The sequence below is a fragment of the Athene noctua genome, chromosome 1 (assembly GCF_965140245.1).
Source record: "Athene noctua chromosome 1, bAthNoc1.hap1.1, whole genome shotgun sequence".
NCBI classification, from domain to species: domain Eukaryota; kingdom Metazoa; phylum Chordata; class Aves; order Strigiformes; family Strigidae; genus Athene; species Athene noctua.
This window is the reverse complement of record NC_134037.1, coordinates 33987610-34007951: the sequence shown is the minus strand read 5'-3', so window position 1 is coordinate 34007951 and position 20342 is coordinate 33987610. Positions and strand designations below refer to the sequence as shown.

Below are 20342 nucleotides of genomic sequence, written 5' to 3'. Positions count from 1 at the left end.
ACCATAATCCCTGTATTATCCTTCTTTTTAAATTATAAAATGCAGCACATTTTCAAATTTCTGGAAATAAACACAAAGTACACAATTGAAGAACCTTTCAACCAGAATCAGAAAAAGAGAGATTGTATCACTGCAGCTTCTGATCCACTACTTTGAAAGACCTGTAGAAAGCATCAGGATTTTTACTAAATTCAGGCTCTCATACTCAGGAAGCAAATTCCAGAGACAAGGCCCTTTTCTTGCAAATACCCTGCAACCAAAATACCAGACATTTCAGTCTTAGCACACTGTTGGCTCCAACAGCTCAAATGATCTCAAATAAATACACGATATAGGAAGGGAGAGGTGATTTTTTACAAAACTATCTAATATTTTAATAGACCAAAGGCTAGCAGGACTTTGTGTAAGCACAGATAAAAGCTCATTAACAGAATTGTAACTACTGCCTCCAAACAGGGGTGGCACCTCATTGCCATTTTCAGTAGATGTTTTATAATTTTTCAGTGAAATCTTTTGGAAACTGGTGATTTTCACATCTATCCATTCTATACTGTATTTAAGAAACAGGTATACTACTTCTTAATATATACCTTAATAATATTTTTTAAGATGACTGCTGAACCTGACTCCACTGCCCAAAACAAATGACATGTGCAAAACTAATAAAAAATCATACCCATGTGGACATTTGCTGACAGCTGAAGTCATATGCAAGGAACACGGTATTTATTTGGTGAAGAAAGAAGACTCAGGAGATACAACCAGACAACATACAGCAAAATAAACAGCTGCAAAGCCACCCAGAGCTAGGTGCCTTTGGGGAGCAAAGCTAGCTATGCTAGCTATGAAAAGGCTTCTAAGAGTGAGCACAGAAACTGCCTTGGTTGATGTTAGCTGTGCTCTAAGGAAATTAAATTCCCTATGCGTTTTTTTGAGATGAAAAGGTCAGCATTAAAAACAAAAACGCCACATAAATATTCTTTCATCATCGATTTCTGGTTTTAGCGGAAAGAATCCTCCAGCCTGGAATATATTGGCAGAAGTGGGAAGAGTATTTCTGCATCCAGTAACTAGACATCACAAGGAGATGAAACATTTTCTCTGAAATATGGCCCAAGCCATAGCCACAGCTCTTCTGGCAGCAGTGAGTGACAACATTATTGATGGAGCTCAGTAGTCCAAATACAGTCAAAATCCAAGCTCTTTTGCAGTATCTTACCACCAAAAGGGGAAGAATTCCTAAAAAAGTTGTGAGAGTAATCCCAACTGCTGTAACTCTGAGCTGATTTAACAGCCAGCTACAGTAATCTCCTCAGTAAATTAATATGGTTTGTCAAGCCAAACAAACTACAAAAAAAGAAAGCCATGACTGTGCCATTAAGATTTGCTAATCATAAACATCCATTTCAAAAACATTCTGAAACTCCGCCGAAATCAATTTACCATATTGGCACTGTCAGAGGAGCAAATAATGGCACACCAGCAATCCAGCAACATGAGAATGAGGAACAACTGACATCTGATGCATCTTTAGAGAAGGACAGTGAAATTATTTCATCGCAGTACTATTTGCTCTAAGGCAACTATAGAATAAAGATTAGCTGAAAAGGCTTCATGTCCAGAAGTACTGAATACCGTTGGCACATCTAAAGGAGTTGTTATCAGCAGAGCCCTGTGCTGCTTTTGTCATCAAGCTGTGTGCCAAACTGAAATACACTGCATAGGCTGTACGTGTTAAACTCTAGAGAACAAAATATGACTCCATAATATAATTATTGAAATAAAATTAAAACATTATACAATTACTATTATTATGACTATATAATTAGATTGTCTGCATAACAATATTTTACTGTTAATTTCTTCAGGATTCAAAGGCTCAGTTATACTACTTTACTCAGGAATAACTTCTATTAATGTCCACAGAATCACAAAATCATTCAGGTTGGAAAAGACCCTTGGGATCATTGAGTCCAACCATCAGCCCTACTCTATGAAGTTCTCCCCTACACCACATCCCCCAACATCTCATCTAAATGACCCTTAAACACATCCAGGGATGGTGACTCCACCACCTCCCTGGGCAGCCTATTCCACTGTCTGACCACTCTTTCTGTGAAAAACTTTTTCCTAATGTCCAGTCTGAACCTCCCCTGTTGCAGTTTAAAGCTGTTCCCTCTTGTTCTATTGCTAATTATCTGTGAGAAGAGACCAGCACCAACCTCTCTACAATGTCCTTTCAGGTAGTTGTAGAGAGTGGTAAGGTCTCTCCTTAGCTTTCTACTTCTCAAACTAAACAGTCCCAGCTCCTTCAATCTCTCCTCATAGGATCTGTTCTCCAGGTCCTTCACCAGCTTCGCTGCCCTCCTCTGCACTCGCTCCAGCACCTCGATATCTCTCTCGTATTGAGGTGCCCAAAACTGGACACAATACTCCACGTGTGGCCTCACCAGTGCAGAGTACAGGGGGACTGTCACCTCCCTACTTCTGCTGGTCACACTATGGCTGATACAAGCCAGGATGCCGTTGGCTTTCTTGGCCACCTGGGCACACTGCTGGCTCATATTCAGCTGCTTGTCAGTTAGAACCCCCAGATCCTTCTCTTCCAGACAGCTCTCCAGCCACACCTCCCCAAGCCTGTAGCCATGCATGGGATTGTTGTGGCCCAAGTGCAGGAGCTGGCACTTGGCCTTGTTGAAGCTCATCCCGTTAACGTTGGCCCACAGATCCAATCTATCCAAGTCTCTCTGTAGAGACTCCCCATCCTCATGCAGATCGACACTCCTGCTTAGCTTGGTGTCATCTGTGAACTTACTGATGATACACTCTATGTCCTTATCAAGATCATCAATAAAGATGTAGAACAGAAATGGTCCCAACACCGAGCCCTGAGGAACACCACTTGTGACCGGCCACCAGCTGGATTTAGCTCCACTGACCACCACTCTCTGGGACCGTCCATCCAGCCAGGGCTTGACCCAGCAGACCGTTCCCTCATCCAGGCCATTGGCAGCCAGTTTTTCTATGAGAATTCTATGGGGAACTGTGTCGAATCCTTTTCAAAAATCCAGGTAGACAATATCCACAGCTTTTCCCTCATCCAATAGTCAGGTCTTCTTGTCATAGAAGATCTAGTTTGTCAGGCAGGACCTGCCTTTCATAAACCCATGCTGACTAGGCCTGATCCCCTGGTTATCCATTATATGACTTCTAATGGCACTCGAGATGACCTGCTCCATGACCTTCCCTGGAACCGAGGTCAGACTGACAGGTCTATAGTTTCCTGGATCATCCTTTCTGCCTCTTTTGTAGATGGGTGTCACATTTGCCATCCTCCAGTCCAATGGGACCTTCCCAGTTAGCCATGATTTCAGGTAAATCATGGACAGCAGCTTGGCGAGCACATCTGCCAACTCTTTCAGCACCCTTGGGTGTATCCCATCTGGTCCCACAGACTTGTGTGCATCCAAGGGGTGTAGCAGGTCTCTGAACACCTCCTCTTCAACTGTGCTGACCTCAGTCTGCTTCCCCTCCCCATCTTCCAGCTCATGAGGCTGGGTGTCCAGGGAACAGCCAGTTCTACTGCTAAGATTGAGGCAAAGCAGGATAAGAATTGCAGTAACTCAAACTAATTTAAAAATCACCCTTTAATCCTTAAAATATTCTTAGGATTAATATTTAATAATAATTTACATGAAGCATAAGAAAAGCTATCCATCTCCTATCACAAGACAACATACATAGAGAACTCCCTCACAAAAAAAGATAAAGAGAGATAGCCAAAACCCAACATAAATAGTCATAATTGATTTCCCAAGCTGACACTGCATTGTAAATTATTTACAACATATAAATAGGTGCAACACTACTCCAGGTCCATTGAAAAAAACCAAAATGGCATCACACAAGAAAAATGGCACAGCATAGCTTTCTATCACCCACACTACAACTGAATGAATGACATGCAAGAGGAGATGTGCCAGGTTACTCGATACTTGCTAGTCAGCTTAATCAGATACTCTCAGTTTCCTGCAGGATGGATAACAAACACTGTTCTGCTTACTGCACACCACGTCTACCAAAATATTTTCTGAGGCAGAAAGATCCTCAAAACCCCCGTGCATCTAATAAAGCAAGGGGTCTGCAATCACACAGTCTGACATAATGTAAAAGGAGATATAAATAAAAATAATAAATTACAAGGTATTGTATATAGATAACTGAGATAAAGTAAATTACAAGGTTATGATGACAGATATCTGAGTCCCTGACTATCCTTCATTGTAACCCCGCCATGTCAAAACCTGACTTTGTGCTGCTGACTGCTCTCTTCCCTTATTTTTAAAAAAACAGGTCAGAAGTTCAGAAGAGTATCAAAAACATTTTAAACAAATTATTTTTAAAAATCTTGCCTGAAGTGTTATTCCAACCACAGAAAACTATTATATATTCAACATATTGAATAAAAAAGTAAACTCTGTTCTTAATTATGACATGGATTTCTCCAAAGAGAGAAAAGCATGAGCAAGAAAAAAGCATGAGCAAGAGTATTGCCATAAATAACTAGATTTAGTGGAAATTCTGCAATGCTTGAATGTTATTGAAAATCCTTTCAACCTTTTTTTTATACAGGAAGATATATGTAAGAGGTACTACTTCCACAACAAACTGACTGAAAAGCTTATCTTGTACCTTATTAGCATCAATAAGGTGATACTCATTTTCAGCCTAACTATATTCATACATTCTATTAATAATCACCTCAGTTGCATCACCCAGCTAAAGTCTTCATCCGCTAGATACATATATTTTTAGGAGAAACTGGAACATTTTCTCTTTAGTTTTCTTTAATGAGGATACACAGAAGAAAACAACAGAGAAGGAGAGGAATGTGAGAAGCAAGACAGCATTAAAGACAAATCACCTGCCTTCCAGGTTCACCCTTTACTGAAATTCTTTATCACCTGATGCAGTTTCACTGAAAATTTCAAAACACAAGCCATTTTTGTCTCAAAGAGTCATCCTCCCTTCAAAACAGATAAAATACAGAAAAAATCTACTAGATTGCTCTCACTCCATTAAAAAAAAAAAAAAAAAGTATTTTGTCTTTCTCAAGTATTCTCCTTGCAGCTGCTAAGAGTTAAGGCTTTGCTAAGTCACAGCTATCAGCCATGACGTGAATTCCCTATTTTCACTGCCTTCACTAATAAACCATTTTTAAAAGAAGAAAATAAAGCACAGACATTAGTGTTCAGGCCTAAAAAAAGCTAGGGAAAAAGCTTTACATTCTTCAATCTCAACATGACCTGTCAGACCCCCTCCAAAACCATCAAATTTTTAGAAATCAATCAATCCTTTCAAATAATGAATTTTCCTTCAAAGTAATATAAATTTCAAGTAATTCACCCTTTTCCAATTTCTAGCTCCTCTCAGTCCATTTTTGCTATTGATTTTCTTACAGTTTCATAACATAGGAAGTCCGTTTGCAATATGCACACAAAGCACTACTTAGCTTCTTATTTCTAAAGAAAAATTACCCCACTTTTTTTTTTTTTTTTTTTATTGCCTTAATTGTCTGCTCTTCTATGGTGTCACGTTTTCCTCAAATTCCCATCCACTGCAAAAAAAAAAATATCTGTAAAACCTGAAAAATTAATAATGGATTAAGAAAAAAAAAGTTTTCTTACTGACAAACCTTCAAAATATTTTTAGTAAAAAAATGTATAGGTGGTACCTAATTTTACCTGTTCCTCTTCTAAAGACAATCTTGATAATACTGGGAAAGCTCCTAAAATTAGGGCAGTCTGTGTCAAGTAATTTTATCTAGTCATTTTTCCTTCAATAGCTAATGTCCAAGGTATTTAAAAAAATACAGTAATTACTTTAACTTTGTTGAATTACACAAGCATAAAAATTTTGCATTTACAGTATTTAATACCTCAGAAAAACTCAGAATCTATCAAGTAATCTAGAATATTTAGGTCCTATTTCTTTAATCATTCTCCTCTCTCACAGATCACTTTGATTTGTATCTGATTGCCTCCGATTCCTCTCTTCTCCCCCACCCCTGGCTCACACTACCCACAGCCCCTCTTTGCTCTGCCCAGGATCTAAGCAAGGGCAAGTCTGAGGGCTGGGTGTATTCTTTCCTAGGCAAGCTGGAGCCAGCCCTCTTGCAACAGAGAATACCCAACCTGAAGACATGGGAGTACAGTTGCTTCCCTCATCATCACAGGAACATGCTGTACAGAAACCACAGTCCCATGACTTGGAGCACATCTCAACCAAGAAGCTCGGAGATGATCCTCTCTCTCTCCACTGAGCATGGGGAACTTGAAACTACATTCCTAACTGCTTCTTGCCATTTCCTTGTCCCTGTGCAAACTGAAGTCCATACAGTCCCATTGTGCCTTACTCTCTTTCACCTTCCTTTCGATTTTTCATGCAGTCTCTGCCTTTCATCCCACCCTCTGTCAGAATAGGATGCTTCCTAGTATCTACACTGAGTATCTACAATGCTGTTGCTGCCCAAAAGCAAGATGTCTATCCCACTGGAAAAAAAAAAAAAAAAAAAAAAAAGTGTTTAAGGAAATGGTGACTCTCTTTTTAATCCTGACTACAGTAACGAGAGAAAGGAAAGCCAGCTTCACCAAGGGAAGATTAACATAATACCTCTTGTCATACTATGAAAGTTTTTTGTTTCCTTCATTTTATAAATATTTATGTATAAACAGTAGAGTTTTCAGTAGCAGAATCACAATTTTAGAAAAATGTACTCGCAAATAACTTTCTACCTAGATACTTCCAGATTCCAGAAGAAATGCACACTTGAATCAAAATGTTTCCTGAAGAAAAAACTGTTACAGATGAAAACGCCTGAAAACAGACATACTTGCCTTTCTGTGGCATCCTTTAGATACGTGGCTCAGCATTTCAGTTCATTAGTTGCATTTAGTCTGAGCTCTGCCTTTTAAAGACAGAATGAAAGTAGTATCTTACTTACTTCGTGTCTCTGACGAGAGGTGCGCTTCCCAGTTTAAAACAGATTTTTTCCCCTCCACAAGTTGTTTGCCTCAAAGAAAAGCTTTCTGCCAGATCAAACCCTGTGAAATAGGATACAATGATTTTAGTTTAATGGAATCTAAAAAATGGAACTAAATACTGACTGTAGTATGCTTGGTGACTTTCTAGAGAACAGGCTTACAAGCTATTTTGATAACCAGTACTTTAAGTCAGAGAAACTCCCAGTATTCACTTTATAGACAGAGAAACTATCAGTGCAAAATTCACTCAGTAGATGACTTTGCAACCTGAGAAATCTATTTGCTATTTCCTTTTATCATCTGAACTGATAAGAATGAAGGATGTTTGGGAAAAACAACAGAAATTAGTATCCTTGCAGAACCTGAACCAATACTTTATAAGAACAACATGTTCTGATCTTAACTCCACCGTCCTAAAAACAACTACAACTTCTGGAGCGTGGGGGTGGCCTTTCAATTCAGTCCTTTCAGTTCTAAAGCCAGTTTCAGTCGGATTATGATTACATCCACTACTAGCCAATTAATTTAGATATCCATACTAACACAATCATTTACCTGAAACACCAAGACTGCCTCTGTTGATTTGTTTGAGATGATGAACAACTGTTTTCATTACAGGACACACAGCACCTTCAAGAGAATACAGTTTAGTATCTATCATGAAAGTCTATCAAACAAAAAATTATCAGAGCAAACTATCATGACAGTGATAGTAATATTAACAGAAATGATTGGTTCTGCTTCTTTAGGCTATGAAAAACAGCAATAAACCAAATTACAAAATCTAAGTAAGGTAATGATATTTCAGATTTCATACTATGCTTCTAATAATATAACCAGATACAAATTTTATCACATTTTAATTCAGCTGTTTATTATTAAAGCTCACATGAACAATAAAACCAGAAGAAAAGCTCTTTCCACCTACAACACTGTATAAAGCAATAACATCTGTTCTTAGGTGTTTTTTTTGTATTTCTGGATACATTATTAGAAAATATCTTTTTCCCCCACAAATGAACATGAATTCTTGATTACCATGACAATAATCTATTGTTAATTCAGTGAACAGTAATTTCAAAATGCGGATTAACAAGGATATATTCATATCATGTAATAAACAATGTAAGCAATACTAAAATTTTGAAAAAAATGGTTGAAAATTAAGCAGCTTTACAGGGGATTAAGTCTGAAGCAAAGTATTTAGGTAAACAAGCAGAATGTTCTATAATCTGAAGCATGGTAAATTCTAAGGTTAAATATAACTGAACACGTAGATCAGACACTATGTTTTATTAATATGCAGTATCTATCTTGCATAACATCCCTTTTTTTTTCCCCTGTATATACACAGGAATACACACTTTTAAGAAGCAAATGCAGAGAAATGTCATTTTTGTGCACAGGTCAGAAATAGGACTCTTTGTTCAACAAACTTTGCAAATAGCCCTCCTAAACCCTAATAAAACTATCAAACAGATGACAAGCAGGATTTCGCCCATGCGCTTCTCAAGCATAGAGCTCCCTGTTGAGCTGACGCCACTAGAAAGATAGCCAATGTACATCTGAAACTGCTGAACAGTGAAGGTTGAGGGGCTTTCTGAAGTGTCAGTTCAATGAAGAATGTAAGGAGGAATATCCTACCGCTAACCCGGAAATCATCTATATTTAATGAGTTCCAACAGCATCCAGACTGAAAGTTGGCATTCAAAACAGCTGTAGTTATAATCTTAACGCATGTGAAATCTGTCATTCTGTAGTAACGCAGAAATCATATTATCCTTCAGAAGTCTTAAATTCTATTAAATGTTTTACAGTATTTGATTTGATACAGGATTAAGAATGGCTAATTGGAAATAACCAGTAAAAGTGAAACTAAATTATATAATACAGATATAAAGACACACTTCCTGACTACATAGTTAATTAAAGCTACGTCAATTGCTTAAAGAACAGACCAGGTGGAAGACATTTTGTCATAAGATTCATCCAGTTCCATGTCCTTTATGTCTAAATTGTAATCTACAATTACAAGTAACATCAATCATACATTAATTTATTTCTAAGGGTCTAAGAGAATATTCTTTCTTTCCTTCATACATATATACATAAATGTGTATATACAAGCATTTACCTATACATATAAATATAAAAGTTTAATGACAAATGAGATTAAACCTATGCATTAAAAACACTGTAAATTCCTGTTCCCCAGAAAAGACACAGAACTGTAAAGAATATTCATGTTGAAATCTCTGAAACTGAAATGAAATCTTTCATCATTCTTGGTTTGCAGGGAGTTTTATGTAGTGTGAAAAGCATCCACTGGAATTACATACTAACATAGCAATTTCAATACACTATTTGATACACACACACACACATTATGGGACAGAAACAGGATCACCTTAGATAACCTTTAATCTACAAACCTCAGCCTTCAATAATTTATACAGATTATTAGACTACAGACTTTTATCTAAAGCAATGCACGTGGTTATGGGAGATTTACACAAGTATAGCTATAAGAAGTATGTTGATGTAAAGGAATCCTGTTATGGCTGAAGCTGCAATAGCATGTCACACATACACTGACAAGCATTCTTCTTAAATCTATGTGTTTTCTAACCAAGGAGCTTTTTCAAATATATATGTTTATAAAAACTGTGGGACAGATTCCCTTTTTGGTTAAATTACTTTACAGTACTTGTAATAAGAGCAGCCAGATATTACTTACTGTTGATTTTATGTTGAACTGCTGTAGTAAGCTCTAGAGAACATGGGACACAACTGTGCTTTTTTTTTTTTTTTTTCAAGATTAACTGACATGAGGGCTGAGCGGCAAAAGACTAGGGAATTTTAGCTTATTGCCCCCAGCCACTTTCTCACAAGTCCAAATAAAGACTCAAGCCTTAATTTCTCTGTTATCCAGATGATAGCAATGATTCCTCACATGCCACAGACTGGACTGCGGACCTATTTTTATCAGTGGCATAACAGTTACAGCAATTTAAGTGTTACTTACTTGGTTGTGTTCCATATCCCCAGAAGAACTGAAAGGGTTACGATGAATGTTCTTCTGTATCATGCTGCTGATGCACTCCTTTAGCCCACTGTTATTTTTACCAGAGAGCTAAGGCAAAACTCTAAAATACTAAAACCAAAACCTCTCCATACCAAGACTGACAACTTCCATTGCTATAGATTGATGAAAATTCTTTCTACAGTTACAGTTTGTACAGTCTAAAAGTTAGCCTCTTCCAAGATTTTTAGTACTGCTGCCAGATCTTTAAATTTTCTTTGGCCTGAGACAAAACAGACAGTTTACCCATTCATCCTGTGGGTAGCCGAATTACAAGATTTACATGAAGAATTCAGGAAAGAAAAAGAACAAGATAAACTCTTACTGCTAATTCAGGCATGGAAACCATGCACCTTCAAGCCCTGTTGGAATACATTACTATAAAACTAATGAAGCGGTAAAAAAGAATGAGCTTACATTTATATGTTAGATTGCTCTGCATGTGATAAAAATGGGTCTGTCTGGATTGAAGTAAATTCATATTAAAATGGTGATGTCAAAGCTCAAGTTAACATACCTATAAATTAACGAGATCACCTATCCATATGACAAATTCCAGACCTTAATCTTTAGGAATCAATGAGCTCTTCATAGGAGCTGACTATTATAAAATCAACCTAATGATTTTGAAAATATGTATTTATGCAGATATATCACAGATCTCTGATCTTCTGTCTCTCCAATAAGATGATAGTAAGAATATTTTTTGTTTTCTAATACCATTATGAAAAAAAAAAAAAAAAAAAAGCATTGCATCTAGACATATCTGCTGCAACATGCAATGGCATGTTCTGAATTCCTGGGATGATCAGGGCACCTGTTGAAGCACGCTGCAGCTTCCATCTAGGCCCCATGCCCAGTTTTCCTTTCCGTGCAAACAAGGACAGAAGAGACTCTGGTGCATGCTGCAGTCTCACTCTTACAGACATTTCTTGTGTGCACTTCCTGACTGTGAACTGTAGTTTCCAGTCAGCACTCTTGGTTCCTCCAGATCAAGTGTAACCTGTAATGGCTAGATTCACTTTACAAGTACTTATGTACTACTTTATAATTAAAATTTATGTTCAGGTTAAATTTTCAGCTGCCATCTAACGCAACCAACGTGCACATTGCAAGGGCACTGAAGTTTCCATCAGTAACCATGACCAGCCAAACGAATGTGGCCAAACAGCAAAGACCCACCTAACATATACCCACATCTTATGTTGGACTCAAGCTTCAGGCAGAAATCCCTATCAGCTAGGATGTCTCGCACTCTTACTGGATCAGGCTTCATAAATATACAGACATAGGAAACTTCTTCAGAGCGTACGACATACCTGCAAGTGTCAGCAATGACATCCAATGAGTCTACCTCAAAGCTATTTGTACTGAAGATAAGCAGGTATTTGTACTGAAGATAAGCACACACAGCTGACCTGCTTTCAAATAGGTTCAAGAATTCAGATTTCCAACATAACTGTGGCCTCATTTATAGAGGTACCAGAAAATCAGATGTGATATTTCTGTCTTCCTTTTCCACTTGGTAAGCCACATTATATTACATTACAATAAATGTGTTAATTGAGACAAAGGTGGGAAGAGGAATGAAGGAGGCTGAATCTACAACTTTGTTGATACAGGAAAGAAGTCAACTCCAAGTCTGGTGACAATTTTGATGGTTATGGAAATAACATAACAGCTATGCCAGGCAGGCGGGATTAAGAAATACATATCAATGGAGTATAAGTATTAGGATGTTCATGCTAGACCCTGAAGAAATGGATTCTCCCATGAGGAAGAGTAGGTAACGAAAAAAGGACTTCATATTATTCAAGACAGCTAGCATGGCTTCACCAAGGGCACCTGTTGTCTGACCAACCTAGAGGCCTTCTATGATGCAGTGACTACATCAGGGGACAAAGGAAGAGCTACAGATGTCATCTATCTCGACTTCTGTAAGGCCCTGACACAGTCCCCCAAAACATCATTGGCTAAATTGGAGAGATATGGATTTGATGGATGGACTGTTGGAATCTGATAGATGGCTACATCCAGAGAGTAGTGGTCAACAGCTCAGTGTCCAGATGGAGATCAGTGATGAGTAGTGTCTCTCAGGGGGCCATACTGGGACCAGTACTGTTTAACATGTTCGTTAATGACACAGACAGTGGGATTGTATGCACCCTCAGAAAATTTGCAGATGACACCAAGCTAAATGGTACAATTGACAGGCCTAAGGGACAAGATGCCATCCAGATGGACATAGACAAGCTCAAGAACTCAAGAAGTGGGCCCATGTGAACCTCATATGAGGTTCAACAAGGTCAAGTGCAAGGTCCAGCACCTGGGTCAGGACAACCCCCAGCATCAATACAGGCTGGGGGATGAAAAGACTGAAAGCAGCCCTGGAGAGAAAGACTTGGGGGTACTGGTGGATGAAAATCTGGGCATGAGCCAGTAACGTGCACTCACAGCCCAGAAAGCCAACCGTATCCTGGGCTGCATCAAAAGAAGCGTGGCCAGCAGACCAAGAGAGGTGATTCTGCCCCGTACTCAGTTCTGGCAAGACTCCACCTGGAGTACTGTGTCCAGCTCTGGAGTCCTCAGCACAGAAAAGACATGGTCTTGTTGAGTGGGTCCAGAGGAGAGTCACAAAAATGATCAGAGTGCTGTAACACCCCTCCTATGAGGACAGGCTGAGAGAGCTGGGGTTGTTCAGCCTGGGGAAGAGAAGGCTCTGGGGAGACCTTATAGCAGCCTTCCTTAAAGGGGACTTATAAGAAAGACAGAAACAAACTCTTTAGTAGGGCCTGTTGCAACAGGATGAGTAATGGTTTTAAATTAAGAGAAGGTAGAGTTAGACTAGATATAAGGAAGACATTTTTTACAAAGAGGGTGCTGAAACACTGGCACAGGTTGCCCAGAGACACGGTAGATGCCCCATCCCTGAAATACTCAAGGCCACATTGAACAGGGCTTTGAGCAACTTGATCTAGTTGAAGATGTCCCTGCTCCCTGCAGGGGAGTTAGATAATCCTTGGAGGTCCCTTCCAAGCCAAACTATTCTGTGATTCTATGATATCCCAGGTGAATATCTTGGTTGTAGGAGTTGATGCTCTTTTCTTTCTCTACCTTTCCATTAAAAAAAAAAAAAAAAAAAAAAGGGCTGATCTAGTTTACAGGTTTCACACTAGGAGAATGTGTGTAGCTGCGAATGTTCCCCTTTGTGGTCTGTGATCTCTCTTATATACTACTTACGAGCTGAAGTGGTTTTCCACAGTGTGCAGACTTTCATGAACAACATTCTTACAGAAACCTAAAGCTCCTTATTGACTGCCCAAGAAGACTTGGTATTTAACAAGTTAAGGAATCCAAGGGTGGCAGGGTCGCTTAAACACTGCAATGTTAACAACAGTTTGTGGATCCAACCTTAAATACCAGAATACTAAGATTATGATATTCAGAATATTAAGACTACAAATACCTTGTGTATGAGTTACTGTAAAGCCATTATCTTGATTTTGAGAAGTATCTAGCCATGCTGAAACATGAAAACGAAAAAGCTGAACTGATTTGCATACTTGAAACCACTCACTGTATTTGGGTTAAAGTGCCTATCTAAAATTATGATCTAGAGCCAATACTTTTCACAATACATTCCACGTCAAAAGGCAATGGAAATTCACCATGCCTGTCAGTCCCAGGACTTTGTTTATACTACATTTTTTATGGGTTAGCAAGTGACTTTGAAAAGCAGTAAATGTAAAAGAAACTTGGAAAAGCAGCAATGATCTGGGAATGAGACAAAGTATTAATATTTTTAATAAGCAGCATTCAGGAATAATCAAATCAGAACTTCATGTGTCACTGCAGAAAGAGCTCATGTCCACGTTCCAAAACCAAATGTTCCCAACAATAAAAAAATGTAAGTTGACAACATGAAAAAAATATTCTTGAAGTCAGATGAAAACCATGATTATGGAGAACTCCTGAACCCCCACCCTCAGATTTACTATATTCTTCCATTAGAAGTGAGTGCTTCCTTCTGATGAATGGTTGGCACATCAAACTTCTGGAGAAGTGAGAACCAAAAGAAATCCTGGATGTGAATCTAATAGTTACTGGCACCCATTCAGAGCCTAAGGAGGACTGCTCTGAGAAGAGCATACTCTGTCACTCTCTAACATTCTTTTCCAATATTGGTATTCATTTATTACAATATTGACCCAATGAGTAAGTCCCAAAGTATATTCAGAATGCCAGCTCAGAAAGCTCTCCCCTGCATATGCAAAGTTAATCCTTTCTCTTGCACAAGCAATTGCCTTCCCCTAACACACTTCTTCCCCCTGCCTACCCTTCAAACTAACCTTAATTTATACTTTTCCCTGCATTTGAAGGCCATTCCTTTAGACTCAAATAGATCAGGTGAGAAATTTCAGGATCTAAGTGTAATAATCCAAGATCATATCTAAATGGGCTTTGCCGGAAAAGCTTTCATACTAGCACAGTGAGATATAAATGCTATGCATATGTTGTTGAAGGAAGAAAACCGAAAGGAATGCCTAGGCAAATCCTGAAGGACAGATGCTGATCCAAACAGAACTGGTACATGGAAGACAACAAATGCCTGAGAAAGAGACAGTTAATGACAGAAATTGAAAAAAACAAAATTAAAAAAAATATATAATTTCTCTTTTTTTTTTTTTTTCTTTTCCTCTCGAAGTGAGAACATTTTCATTTTGTAACAGATTCATCTGCATACAAATTATTAAACTAGTATGAGACAACTTTGCAACTTTGCTTGCAGGGTCCGTTCTTTCTCAGCTCCTGCTTTCTGGTCTATAACTTGTATTTCTCTTTTGGACAGTAACCATCCCCTCAGTCTCTAGAAGAATCTCTTTGCTGTTATCAACTTGAGGCTTCACTCTGAGCCTATTCCCTGCTGTCGGCAGAGCTGCTCAAGCTGGCAGTTATCTACTTGTTATTCCTCACCATCTGTCTGTATCACCTCAAGCTGCAGAAGCCTCTCGCAACTGCATACCATCAGTAATTCTCAGGAGAGGTTCAATCTCTCCTCTTCTTCTCAGTGGTTCAATTTGACCCATATTTGATCCATTTGTGGCAATCGGGTTAAGGGAAACCGCAACCTCCCTGGGGGGCTGCCTAGCCACAAACTTGTAACAGAACGTAACGTACAGGTCAGATACACTGAACTGCTAATGAACAGTGTATCTGTCATCTTCTATGACTGGTTCTCCTTTTACTACGACATCTTTTCGTTAGGAAAAAAAAAATCCTGGCATTTTGTTTTAAAATTTTTCAAGTTTCCATTTATTCACTTCTATTATAAGGGAACCTTTTGCATTCACACCCTTTTAGCACTTTTAAAACTTCCCTTCTACAATCCAGCAGCTAGCAACAACAGAGAAGACAACCTATTTTGCTTCTTTCAGACAGCTGAAGAGAATGATTGCACAGCTATGATGTAGGGTCACTCTCTCATGGGGGTTAAGAAGAATTCATTTAGAGGAGCATTTAGCCTTGCTGCTCTACAAATATAAGGCAAAAAAGTCTTTGACTAATAACTGTAGGAAAATTCTAGAAAGATAAGGTTATGTGTTGAGGCTGAGCAGTTGTACAAAACTGACAATTCCTTATCCTACAAGCACACGTGCTGTGCCTTTAAGACAGAATTTACCATACTGGAGAGTCAATGTAGAGTTTAAGTGAGATAGCTAGATAACATGAGGACAGCAAGAGAAAGGAGAAAACAGGCAAGTATGAGAAAAGTTGCAGAAGGCAGTTAACAGCTTTTAAGTTAATCAATATCACTATGTTCCTTTCCCCTGGCTTCTTAGCCATAAGATTTTGTCTAACTCTGCATCTGTGAAACATACGACCTGGTCTGGGGTTTAAGTTTAGGTGAGTTTAACATGAGCATTAGGTTGCTGAGGTCAGTGTGATCACTGATCTGCTATAATAAAGCCACATGATTTTGTTCACACAAGTTTTGTAAACTCACATTTAGAATCTCATTTTGCATGGTAGGTTGAAAAAGTACAAAACAAACTCCTAGGAACTACAGCTGCTTCCAAACATGAAACCTCAAAGCACAGGAAACAGAAAGGCTGCTCTGGAACTGCTTCAAACTTAAGATGTTTAAAAAAAAAGAGAGATTAAAAAAATATTGTATAATTTTATTTGCTCATACTGCTTATTTTCCATGTACTGTCATTATTTGTTCAAATTTGTTCAGAACTGAGATTTACGGTCTGTGATGGGCAAGAAAAATGGAAGTACCTGTCTGGTCAGTGACAGCCACAGAAGTAGAAACAGGAAGGAGGAGGAAGACTACCATACAAAGCCAAACTATGCAGGATCCAATGTACTTCATCTCCCCCTGGACACATGTGAACAATCAGCTACAAATCTGAAAGAGAAAACAATCATATTCAGAACAATCTTTACTTACTCTTCTTCCCCTCACCCCATCAGAAAAATACAAACAAGAATTTCTTAACAGTGAAGAGGAAGTCACTAGTCACACGCAGAGTGTATCATCTGTTTTAAGGAGCTACAAAAACAGACTTGCGTGAATTTAGAAATAAACGACAAATATACTCCTTTAGTTCTTTATTAAACTCAGAAGTAACATGTTAGAAATATTAACTCAGAGATATTAGTTGTAAAGGCACTGAATTTCCATTTCATTAGTAAGGACCAATTTTAGTTTTTCCCAGGTTTTCAATTTTAAATATATTTGCTAAACTGTTTGGTGAGACAACACTGCCGGTGTCACAACACTGCCAAAGACTGCCAGTCATCAAATCGAACAAGGACAACGTGCAATTGTTTAACTGCAAAATAAACCAAAATACGGTATTTTGCTGCCTTGCAAAGGATCCAAGTGCCTAGAGCAGCCTGTACTGAGTTTATAGTTTAAACCTCACAAAAATGATGTCTGGTTTCAACAAATCTTTTGTGCTCCAAAGACAGTATTGGCTTTTCTTCTAAATCAACTGCAATGTAGATACACGTGAGTTTAATGAAACACAGAAAATGACAAATATTTTCCTAATCACATTTTCTGTAAGAAAAACAAATCGCACGCCTAAGATGCAATTTTAATAATTATTTTCTCAAGGCATCTTATTCATGGTCGTAACTATTCTGTCAGTCACATGCGCTGACAGCCACTACACCCTCATTAACTTTTCCAGCCTCCCCAGCAGCAGCGACGTGAATACATGTTCAAAGAACATTACCATTTAATTTCCTGCACCTGCTTGACAAGCAGGCATCAGTAATTCACTAGAGCTGCCGCTCCAGAGGTCTCATTTTCTGAAGGGCTCTCACCAAGCAGATCACTAATGCCGCCACCCCCTCGCCGCCTCCGCACCTCCGGGCGTGGGTCCCCTCCCGCCGGCCGCTGCGGGCGGCACCGCTCCCCGCGCACACCGGGCGCGCCGGGCCCTCAGCAGCTCGGACCGCAACACGGCGGCAGCGTCATTTCTCTCGGCTGGCGCCGGGTTCGCGGGGGGGTGGGTGTGCTCAGCCGCCAGGCGGGCGAGCGGGCGGCGGGGCGAGGGGGCAGCCGGGCGGGGAGCGGCGAGGCGCCGGCCCGGGCAGCGCCCCCGCCTCGCCTGCCCGAGCGCCGCTCCTCGCTCCGCTCGGCCGGGCCCGCCGCCGCCGCCCCCGCAGCCCCGCTCCCGGGCCCCGGGCCCCGGGCCCCGACCCGCCGTCTCTCCGCAACCTGCCTGCGGCGCCGGCCGCGGCTGCCCCCGGCCGGTCGAGCGAGGGGGGCAGGCGCCCGCCGAACCTTCCCCCGCAGCCCCGGGGCGGAGCGGGGCCGGGAGCCCGCTCGGGCCGGCCGGCGCCTGCGAGCGGCGCCGAGCGCCCACCCCGGGCGAGGGAGCCCTCTGCCGCCGGGCGCTGCCCGCGGCGAGCAGGTGCGGGGGCCGGAGGTGAGGGAGAAGGCGCTGCCCGCCGGGCGGGCTCCGCGGCGCGTCCCGGGGCTGTGCCCCAGCGCCGCCGAACCGGGCGGGTGCCCCCGCCCGGGCGGGCATTTGCTGCGCTTGCCACCCGTGCCCCTGCTCACGGGTGTGCTGCGACTAGCTGGATGTAGGCCCCTCGGTACGCCTGCTAATTAGAAAGATACACGCTAATCCGTAGATTTTTTAAATGTAAATATATGCACACAATTAATAAGTATGCTCAGCATTGTGGCAATTTGCAACAGTCTAATCGGTTTTGTAATTGCTGCAAATTTAGTAGGACTGTTTCCATTAGCATATTTTAGCATATACCTATACTCACCCACAAACATAAACAATGTATTTACACAAGCACAATCCTCTAACAGACTGATGACAGGACATTAAAAGCTCACTGTGCACATTATGTTTATATAGCACATAGTTAATATAGGCAAAATCAGTGATAAACTTAAATGGCAATTTTGAAAAAGTAAACCCAAACCAAAACCACCACAAAACAAGCCAGCAGGAATATTGTAGCACATGTGGACACATGTGAGATGTTTAGACAATTGACTACAAATAATGAGTTGCTTACCTTTGATTTTTAGTTGAGTATGTCCCCCAGAAGCACTGAAAATGCCTGTACAGAGCTGCTGTAGTGCTGAGGAGTTGCTGGAGTGAGTCTCCAAAGAGTGGTAGAGGGGGATGCAGCTCTGTCCTTATTAGTCTCACACAGTGTGACCCTCCCACTCAGCACAGAATACTCTGCAAGAAAGGACAAACAGCCACCCAGACAGATTTTACATAATCATACTTGTATATCCCAAGTCCAGTAACAATGTAAGAAATGGTTTTTTTCTCCCCCCCCCCCCCATTCCATAAATTAAACTGCCAGAATATGAACGTGTGAATGAAAAGAGTATCTGGTTTCTAGTTGTAAAGAACCAATTATGTACATTAGTACACTGGCAGAAACTAACTTTTATCACTTGAAGTGTAAGCACACATCATTAATTTTATATACCTTATCATAAATTTAAAAATCAGCCACCCAAGTAACGAAGAGAGTGTACCTATTTATGGCACCAATGCTGCGAAGTACAGCAGGTTACTGACATTTGTTTAGCCTTTTAAAATCTATCATGTACAAACCTGAACGTTCTTGCACTGTAGTATCATCTGCCTGTAATGAAATGGTGAGATTGAGTACTGCCACTGGCTCTCGTCTGAATGTGAGAAACGGCACTTTTCTCAGGTTCCCTAAGTGTGCTTGTGGCAGTTTTCTGTATTGCATTTTAAAGATGTAAACCAGATAAAAGGACGGAGAAAAGTAAAATGACTAGAAATAACTAGACAGAAGACAGAGGGTAGAGCTTTAATTAAATATCTCATTTATATATATCCAAGACACATTTTATCTTTTTCTAGTAGAATCATTCTGACAGGGAAAGGAAGGTGGTGACTATTACATGAAAAATTATTAGCTTAACATCAATTTAACACAACTGTTTTTCAGGTCAGAAAATTCAAAGGGTTAGCTTTTTGCTTCCCACCCAACAGATTTTGAAAATATTTCCTCATTTCAACCAAGATAACTAGCCAGGATAACCAACAAATCACATGGAAAGACATGATTATCTTTCTGGTTTAAATTTCAAAAGAGTTGTTGTTCTTCCTAACTTAGAATCACGAGAGAAAGATGAAATTCCAACTTATGTACATGTCTGCTAGGGTGTTTTATTCCACAACTTTGTCACAGACTTGTGGTGTAACTTTAGGCAAGTCACACTTCTTGCTTGCTCATTCTGTAAGTAATAGAAAGTAAAGCTGCCTTACCTTGCAGGGCGAGGAGCAAGAGCCCAATCCTACAGCTGACAAATCGTCGGAGCACTCCCTTCCCCTTCAGACTGTTAATTTGATAAAGGCTTCAGTGTTGAGCCCTAATTCAGTGTTTCAAGCAGAGTTGTGAGATCCTCAGTTGAAAGACCCTTTGTAAAAGCTCTGCTCCTAGTGAAAGGCATTATCATTTTTTGATTTGGAAAGAACTGCATTTCTCATTGCTCTTTCAAGCTACAAAATTCTTAAAATCTTTTTGTTTGACTTCATTTTACATGCCCTAAATATCCGGATTCAGCTGTTACATGAATATGCACAGGCTTATTAATGTCAATGAATATAAGTTCTGAATTAGCTAAAAATTTTAATTGTATAACACTTTGCACATACAATCAGTTCATCCCTTAAAGAAATATTTCT

At 40.0% G+C, this 20342-nt stretch overlaps 1 protein-coding gene across 9 annotated transcripts in view; it reads right to left on the bottom strand.

Annotated features, from left to right (window-relative positions):
* COL19A1 (collagen type XIX alpha 1 chain) overlaps positions 1–19311 on the bottom strand; it is a 211153-nt gene extending 191842 nt beyond the window's left edge. For 6 of the 9 annotated variants that reach the window (XM_074895826.1, XM_074895832.1, XM_074895830.1 and 3 more), the window contains exons 1-5: positions 19239–19311; positions 18682–18851; positions 16408–16537; positions 7599–7673; positions 7004–7103 (exon numbers count right to left, since the gene is read on the bottom strand). In XM_074895826.1, the coding sequence (XP_074751927.1) occupies positions 7004–7103; positions 7599–7673; positions 16408–16501 (269 nt within the window). In that variant the 5' untranslated portion in view covers positions 16502–16537; positions 18682–18851; positions 19239–19311. Of the gene's footprint in view, positions 1–7003; positions 7104–7598; positions 7674–16407; positions 16538–17372; positions 17770–18681; positions 18852–19238 lie in introns of those variants that run through there. The other 3 variants (XM_074895828.1, XM_074895829.1, XM_074895827.1) reach the window with 3 other exon arrangements.
* Between the last annotated feature and the right edge of the window lie 1031 nt (positions 19312–20342).